A 9,710-nucleotide genomic window follows, 5' to 3' on the forward strand; every position below is an offset into this window, starting at 1 on the left:
ACCCTTATAACTACTTCTATACTCATTTCCTGTGCTAAACTTTTCTCTACCTCTTATTCTTTTTGCTTTTAATTTTTCCTGGCCCTCACCACTGTCTAGTCCTAGTTTAAAACTTCCCTTAAAGCTGAGTTAATAGCTTTAGTCAGCCCCTACTCTATTTAAATGTAAACCATCCATTGCAAAAAGCTCCATTCTCACACTGAACTGATCCCACAAATCCAATCAGCCAATCTGTTCATCCGTACATACTAACCTAGGCCTAGCATTTAGCCCTAATGATCAACTTATAACTTCATCCTCACAGTTAATTCTGGGTAGTATCCCTGACAAAATTAAGTTATGGCCATTTTATTTAACTGCCTTTATCAACCCCTTATACTTATTAATTAGCTCCTCTGACCTACCTTTCCCTACATCATTAGCCCCTACATGCACTACAAAAACTGCATCTTTGCTAGCCCCCTTTGTTATATCTCTTGCTCTGTCAGTTATATCCTCCACCTGTGCCCCTGAGTAGCATAATCTGATTTGTTTCTCCCTACTTACCCCACAGACTATTCTATTCACATGCCTTATCAAGGAAACCTATAACTATAACCTCCTTATAATCTACATCCTTCTCTGACCCTTTTGTTTTCCTTCCCTCCAATAGTTTCCCCATCTGCAGAAGTCAAGGGCTGAAATTTGTTGCTCAACAAAATAGGCTTATTATAACTAAATTCACCACCGTTTTAACCCTAACAGTACTCTTTCTAACTTCCTTAAAATCATTGTTAGCTGATGTATCCTTTGCATGTAAAAGCTCAAGCTCCTCCTGCCATTTCCCACAATCTACACTTCTCTTTACATATTGCATCTACTTTAATCATGATTACCTCTAACTTTTCCTCCAACCTACAAACTCTACATAAAAATTGTACATCTTCATTACTACCTTCCTTAAAAGTATATTCCAGTCCCGAGTTATCAAATAAAACCCACTCCTTGCACTCATTACGCCTAACAAACTGCAAACACTTAACTCTTACACTAGTCTTAACCATTGTAATGATGTACTACAGTTTGGTACAAAACTATAAGTAATTTCATTAAATTTGTTTTTCAATATTCCCACACCAAGCTTCTTACATTTTACATTATAATGCAGAGAACCATTTATAAACCTTATAAATTTTTCTAGCATGATTTTTTTCAACCATATCATTGAGATTATAATCAATAATCATGACATTATTTCGAGCTTAACACCATAACTATCATAAGAGGGCATGTCACTTAACAGTAATGGGTATTGCCATTGGAACTCTTCAGATAGGCAAGTATCCCAGTGATAAAACTAAGACTTCAGAGTCCGAGTATTACTTATGCAAGAGACATCTGGCACGACTTGTAGCTTTGAAACTACTGGCTTGTTGCAGACAATTAAAATAATAGTTTTATTTTTACATTTATCTGAACTATATTATTGTTTGTTAAAAGTTTTGCATTAAAATTACTTGTCTTACAAATAATTTTTTAGTGGGGCATCATAAGAGTTTACGTTGTTTGTTAAAAAAAAATCTGATGTAAATGGTATGCATTAGCATGATATGTTTTTTTTTCAGTTTTTGGTGGAAACAGTTTTGATTAAGAGTTAAATATATTTAGCAAAGTAAGTGAAGTTTTTGGAGTCTTATAATCCCTTCAGTAGGTCAACCAAGATTCAAGTATCAGAAAAACAATTGTATTGTATAGCCTAAAAACTGTGTAGTTAAGCCTGAGTCCAGTATTATTTGGAAAAGTGAAATATTTTGTACAAGTGGCTAATGAACCAGTTATTCAAATCAATATATGAACTGTTCATCATTGTTTTAAGTAGACCAGTATAACAGATTTACTACTTTTCAAACATGGCACTTGTTTTAATTTTGAAATAGTATGAATATTTTTTAAAACATTTATGTTCTATAGTTTCATTTTCCATCATTATGCTTACTGAATGCTAAACAAGTTAACTAAGTTAATATGACACATACAGTGAAATATGCAGTGTACTAGTACTACACTGTATAGAACTATTACTAGTATCAGTACCATAAAACAGGATGAATAGCAACACCTTTTCCATTTCTTGTAATGTGTTTCTTTGCAAAATTTATTTTAGCTCATTGTTTTCATACCAAAACATGGCCAAGACTTTGATATATCAGAAAGTAGTATAAACCTAAAATACTTTTGGGTTCAAGTTTTTTTTGTTTTTAAACACAAGTATCCCTATTCATCTCAATGTTGGGGGGAATAGGGACAAATGGTATATGTATAATGTCCCCAGTCAGCATGTGTATAATGTGAATAGGAACACCACAATGACATTAAAAATCTTAACTCATCAAACAAAATGATCTGGTGGACGAGTTGACTCAGCATCTGCATCTAATCTGCTAAGAGATTCACTGTCTGGTTCAGGACCAGAATCATGACAACTGTATAATGATGTATCTGAATCATTGTCAATATCTTGAGCTTCCTCTTGTTGAAAGTCTGTCCCAAAAATGCTCTTTCTCTGGGCAACATTGATCTTTTTCTTTCTTTTCTACTGACCTTGAACTTCTGGACTATATCTCATGTCCTTCAAAAAGGCCACAAAACTGTCATCTAATGCATCTTCAGTCTCCACTGTGGTGTCCTCTGTATCAGCACCAGATTTTTCATTAAGCAGATGTTCTAGGAATTTGTTATGGTCGAGAAGAACAATTCCACACCTGGAATAACCTGACTTGACTTTCTAGACTTCATTTTCTTTCAAAATCTGTGGAATCGATGCCTGTTTTCGATCCAGAACTTTCTTCTACTTCTCCACGATCTCTTGCCATGCTGTTTTCATTGGACAAAAGATATATTGTTTTCCTCCTACATCTGGATGACTTCAAATGACAAACATGAACTAAGGTTGTCACCAATCATGACTTTTTTCCTTAGAAACTCTTTAAATGTGGCAGGATACGTTTTATGAACCAATCAATTAAGCATTGGTGGCCAAACTTGTTTTTGTTATTTCTTGGCATTTTTGTGCCACTCATTGTCCAGGTGTTATAAATGTAGATTGCCTTATACATTATACAACGTGGAAAAACTGTCCCATTTGCACATGCTGCATAAATGAAAGATATGGCATCTTTTGAACAGCCAATGATCATTTCTGGGTACTCTGTCCTTCTTCTAGTGATCATCTTTTTTGTAGCCTGTGTCATCAGACAGATCTGTTTCATCATCGTTCATAATGTTACTTGGTGGCACTCTCCAGGGTTGTCAAAATAGCCATCTCCTCTTTCTTTTGAAACAGCAGCTCTTGGTGTTCTGGCACATATTCATGAAGTAGGAGCATCTTTGTGCTATGTCGAAAATGAACATGCCCATTCAACTGCAGGCAAATTTTCCATACATTTCTTTATTATTATTTCCATGCCATGTTTGTCCAGATATCTCCTGACATTGATCTTCTGATTAAAAGTGTCTAAAGGATATCCCCAGTTGGCACATGTTACTACTTTCCTACAAGTTTCTGTTCTACAAGACCTCTCAAAACTGTCTGTCTACCTTGGCATCATGTCTCAGATGTTTTTATATGCCTGTTGAGGACAATTCTAGGAATCCCAACTTTTTTCTAGGATCCTCTGCAGGACATCTATATGTTTTTTATATTGCTTGTGTCCAGGGGTTGGCTTGTACTGGCACAGCATAGTGTCCCTATTCACCCCAATTCAGTAGTTCAATATTCCCGATATAAAGCAAAAAAATATTAAAATATTAAGTAATTATCACACATCAATCATCCACCTTTGATGGCATGTACAATACCTGGGAGACCTGCATGTGCAGCTCAGTGCTCCTTCTAGTATGGGTAGTTATGCCTGTGGAGACAAAGTTTTGACCACATCAAATTTTTCACAGATTTATCAGCAATACTAAATTTAGTTGCCATGGCAAGCAAAGCTGGTATTTCATAAACATTATGATTCAACATTACGATAAATGTATGAGAGATTTAATGAAATTAAAAATGTGTGCGGTTATTGGCATACACCTTTGCTGTACAAAAAACTATTTTAGTTTTTGTTCCTATTCACCGCGTTTTACGGTAGCACTAGTAGCAGTTTTACTGTTACGTGTTTTGTTTGGTAGTTCAGCTTTACATTACAACATCACTGAACACAGGCTAGGCCTAACAAAATGACAACTACATGATAATATTAATAACCAAGTTTAATATGCAATAGTTATTCTATTCATGAAGTAAAAATTCAAGATACTCAAAAATTAAAGGAACTCACTAATAACTTTAGATGGTGTATTCGTCCTTCAACTGAATATGAAAATAAATATAAAATAATACCAACACCTAGAAAACAAGCATTAATAGCCATTTTTATTTCATCTGGTTCTGACACCTAGCGTTAGAATAGACTGGTGGATGGAAAGGGGAAGAGAATGTGTCTATGAGGATCACGGCCTCCTTTTAAAAGTCATATGCAGATTTCAGCTATATGAATATTAGGATCACTTATTTTATTAAATACGACCTTGTAAGACAATTACAATGCAGACGGATAATCAAAAGCTTATTAATAAATAAAAGAAATTGATAAAGGCATTAAAAAGGGGCCATAGTAATCTAGTTATGTTAAGGATATCGCTGGGTCTTAGTTGTAGAAGTGAAATTATAAGGTAATTCATTCATAATGTTATTTTAGGACAAGCGTATTGACTGGTTGGACTCGTGGGATTAGTTCAATGAGAAGAGGAGTATAATTAGTACCAATGGTTTATTCTTCAATAGGGTAGGAGGTGGCTTGTTTGCAAGGGCTATTAACTGTAGGGGCAGCTATAAACTAGGGTTGGCTAAACTGTTATACTTGTAATGCTGGAAGTATAACTACAAGAAATAAATAGAATACTTTAGAGAACCAGTTGGAACAAATGGTTTTTCATGTAATGGGAATAACTGAAACTTGGTTAAATATAGACTATTTTTATGATAAAAGTTTCTTTCAACTATTGGGTTATAGGTTATGTAATAGGGTTAGAGTACTGTTACGCCTCCAGTCGTTAGTTAATTTTCCGTAAATTCGTTCCGACGAAACTTTAGCGACACAAGTCCTTTCTTAAATAAAACTGGTTTATTCTTTCCGAATACAACTTTACGATACACTTAATTTCAACAGTCGCTCTATAACAAACGCTATAACTCACGTCTCACGAGCTCGTTCAATTACATACTCTCTGACTGCAGTTCAATTACTCATTACCTCTGTTGTCCCGTCACGTTGTGAACGTCTTATATATACAAGACTAACACATATCTAGTAAATGCTAGGGCATTCTTGAAGGAACAGGATATTTCTAGACATAGGTGGCGTGATACTAGTCACGTGACCTCACTGACGCAACAGTACTAAACAAAAGGAGAGGAGTGACTTTTTACGTAAATGTTAGTTACATCCTGTTCAAACTGAGGAGATCATGGCCGAAAAGGGTGAGCATATTCGGTGATGGGGAATCAAACCCGAAATTTGTGATCGAGCACCCTAGCCACCAAACTATGCCAGGGCCCATTGTGAGATAAAGAACTGAGCTATTCATGAAATCACAATTATGAGAGATTTTAATTTCCGGCATATAGATTGGGAAATACTAGAGTCAAATCATGAGAGAGACTGTTTTTAAGAAACCGTTCAGTATGGTTTTCTTCACAAATCAGTCATGGAACCTACTAGTAACAATACTATTTCAGATTTATTGTTAACTTCTAAAATAGAAATAGTTGATAAATGTAGATCGTGGAACATACGTGAATGCAAGTGATAACTGCTCAATTAGGTTTAATATTTTATTGCATATAGAGATAATAAATAATGAGATTTTGGTTAGAAATTGCTAAATAGCTAATTTTGGAGAGATGCAACAAGAATTATTTGTAGTGAATTGGGCAACTGAATTAATTGGAGATACTGATGTGTGTGAAAAAATATTAAATAATTTTTTAGATATTCAAGATAGACATGTTCCTTATAAAAAAGGATGGTTGCAAGTTATTTACATAGTTGTTTCACAGAGTGTGTAAGGGATAAAATTAAAGAAACACATTATAAATTTAAGAAGTTTAAATTGACTGCTATGATTGGAGATTTAGAGGATTACAGAAGATCAAGGAATCTGGTCAAACAGAAAATTAGTAAATCAGAAAAAGTATTGTGTAGAAAAAAGATTCTCTGAAAATGAGAAAATTAATAATAATAAGGATTTCTTTAAATACATTAAGAGTAAGCAAAATGTTATAATGAGAATAGGGCATTTGAAGGATCATACAGGAAGACTCATATCTGATGATTATGAGATGACTGAATTATTAACTACTACTTTTTCTTCAATTTTTAGTAATGAAGATTTAAACAATGTTATTCTTTCTAAATAATTGCTAGATGGAAACAAGATCAATGGCTGGATAAAAACATTGACTGGGTAAAAGAATGTTGAAGGTTGCTATAAATGAATTCCAGTCCAACTGAATTAATGTCACAAGTAGGGTATTTCAGGGCTTAGTGTTAGAACCTTTGCTGTTTTTGATTTGATTTACATCAATGATATAGGTGAAGGAATGGTCAACAAGTTATATAAATTTGCTGATGATATTAAGGTTTTAGGTGTTGTTGACTGTGAGGAAGATTTACTGCTTTACAAAACGATTTGGTGAGTTGGGTAAATAAATGGCAGATGACTTTTGATTATATTAAATGAAGACTAATGCACGCGGGTTATCATAATTGCAATTATAAGAAAAACTTTGATGGGAATGGCCTTAGCTCTGTTATAGGAGTAAAAAGATTTTAGTGTTTTGGTTTATCAGCCATCCAAGCATTGTGCTGTTGCTAGTGGTAGGGTATGTAGGATTTTATGTTGTGTCTACAGATATATTGAATACAAGCCTAAAGAAGCTATAGTTTCATTATATAGGTCACTGATTAGGCAATATGTGGATTATTATGTTTAATCTTGGATTCTTACATAAGGAAGGATATTGAATTGTTGTAAAGGGTTCAGATGAGGTCTACTAGGATGATACCTGGTATGGAAAGATTATTGTAGGACTAGCTGAGATCTCTGAAACTGTTTTTCTTGAGAAACAGGAAAGTTAAAATGACTGTGTGTGGAGTTTTTAAGATTGTTCAGGGAATTGATAGTGTTGATGTATCATATTTTTCCTACTTAATGGTGAGAATAATAAGACTAAGGAACACAAAAGTAAATTTTGGCAGGGCAGGAGCCATCTTCAGCTAAGACAGTGTTACGACAGTGGAGGTCACGTGACGCTAGTAACACGTCATGCACTTCTAGAACGTTCATGAAACCCGAGAGGCTACTAGATTCAGTATTCTTATACATATAAGACGGTCAAAACGTGACGGCAACAATGGGTAATTGAACTGCGGACAGAGAGAGAGAGTATTGTTGAGTCGAGCACGTGAGACGTTCGTTGTGAATTATAGCGTTTGTTATAGCGCGACTCTGGAAATTAAGTGTTTTGCAAAGTTGTATTCAGAAAGAATAAACCAGTTTTATTTAAGAAAGGACTTGTATCGGTAAAGTTTCTTCGGAAAGAATTTTTACGGAAAATTAACTAACGACCAGAGACGTAACAACAGTTTAAATTTTCTAACAAGGTGGTTGGCCTTTGGAGTGGGTTGCCTTCAGATAAATTATTGTATGTATGTATTTTATGTAATTTACATAAAAAATACCGATTTTTAATGCTATTAGATACAGGATTGTGTATATTTTGCTAAAACACATATAGTCGACTCCCCATTAACGTCTTAGTTACGTTCTTGAGAACTGTGATGTTATTGGAAACGACGTTATTTGGAACTCAATTCCTCAATGGTATATTGGTACAAGTTGGAGTTGTGTTCCAGTAGCATAATTTTACGTCCTACATATAACAAAAAGCAGAGTATATTACAAAGCATAATACAATAATAAAAATTAATAAGGAATAAGTATCATAGTATAATATTGAAGAAAAAAAGGAGATGGCAATGGTTTATTAGGGAGAAGATGGAACTGAATCATCTACTTCCTATTCCTTCTTAAAAACTAAGTTATTTGCGAATGCCTTGCCTGCTTCTTTTTCTCTTTATAAAATTCCTGATAGCCTGATAGAACTATCTCAACTTGCCTCCTCTAGATACTCCTCCGCTCGCGGTCAGGGTCGTTCTCGGCAAAGATTGCAAGACCTTCATCAATTTTGCAAAAATCCTCTAACATGTTCTTGCATGTCAACTCAATAACTTGTTTTACTTCCTCTGGCTGCTCATCTTCAGCTGCATATTTCATAAATCGTCACAGATCTATTACTTTTAAGTTTTCATTGGACATACCTTCCCTATGCGATTGAAACAACCCCTCAACATCTTCATCTTCCACTCCCTCCAATCCTGCATTGTGGGCAAGGTAGAACATTTCTTCACGGACTGGTGATATTACTTCTTCAAAACCCTCGAAATCATAAATGCATTCCGGCCATATCTTCCTCCAAATTTTATTCATACAACTAACAGTGATTTCTTTCCAAGCAGGGTCGATGTTGTCAGTTGCTTTCATGATATTATAGGGTGTTCATTAGTATATGTCTCATTTATATAGCTGAAGAAGGTACGACATACATAATACACCACGTCGCTATGACCCCCTGATCTATTGGCTGAATGAACAATGTTGTGTTTGGAGGCAAAAGCACAGTTTGGACCGGAATGCAATTCTCCAAGTTGTCCAAATGAGAAGTATGATCAGGAGTATAATCTAGGAGAAGTAAGGCCTATTTTCCAGTTTTTTCAATGAAATATTCTCCATTACTGGGCGAAAGTAGGAGACGGAACCAATCTTGAAAAACATCCTTTATGACCCAAGCTTTGCGAGTGGAACACCAAATAACCGGTAGGTGTGACTTCGAGAATCCTTTCATAGCCCGTGGCGATTCTGAATGATACACTAGCATTGGTTTCAATATAAAGACTCCTTTTCTATTACCACCAAATAACAGGATAAGCCGATCTTTTGAGGCTTTAATTCCTGGAGCAGTCTTTTCGTCACAAGAAATAAACGTTCGGAGCGGAATCAATTTCCAAAAAAAAAGCCCAGTTTCAACTGCGTTGAAAACCAATTCAGAGGGATATCCGCCATTTTCTGTAATCTCCTTTATCTTGTCTGGAAATTCTAAAGCAGCTTGATGATCAGCATTAGCGGCCTCACCTGTTATTTTGATGTAGATTATTTCTTCGCCTAAAACGGTCAAACCAACCTTTACTTGCAGCAAAGGTCTCTGTTGTTGAGCTTTCACCTTCCTCCTTTATCAGAGCCTGGCTTAGTGGCATACAATTCTGATTTTGGTCGATAACCCACATTGTTACTAATTTTTCCATTTTTTCTAAGACGCTATTATCGTATGGCTTAATTTACTTGAAGTTATTGGTGTATTGGCATGAGCTGACGCTTTCACACTCTCTGCATTCTTGAAAATTGTTCTTACTGTTGTTGCAGGAATCCCTAAGTCTCATCAATAGCACGTCGCCATTCCTCTAAGTGTTTCACAATTTTGAGTTTTTTACATGCTCTTATTACCTTCAGAACTATTTTCTGGTCGCTTCGCTGCCATAATTCCAGTAATATATGGTATT

The 9,710-nt window shown here is 35.1% G+C and overlaps 1 protein-coding gene across 1 annotated transcript in view; it reads right to left on the reverse strand.

The window, feature by feature from the left end:
• Positions 1 to 4,416, reverse strand: part of LOC106478306 (protein GPR107-like) — a 51,958-nt gene extending 47,542 nt beyond the window's left edge. The window contains exon 1 of the mRNA XM_013938835.2: positions 4,311 to 4,416. Within this exon, the coding sequence (XP_013794289.1) occupies positions 4,311 to 4,403 (93 nt within the window). The 5' untranslated portion in view covers positions 4,404 to 4,416. The remainder of the gene's footprint in view (positions 1 to 4,310) is intronic.
• Positions 4,417 to 9,710: the final 5,294 nt, after the last annotated feature.

Source organism: Limulus polyphemus, unplaced genomic scaffold (assembly GCF_000517525.1).
Source record: "Limulus polyphemus unplaced genomic scaffold, Limulus_polyphemus-2.1.2 Scaffold198, whole genome shotgun sequence".
Lineage (NCBI taxonomy): Eukaryota > Metazoa > Arthropoda > Merostomata > Xiphosura > Limulidae > Limulus > Limulus polyphemus.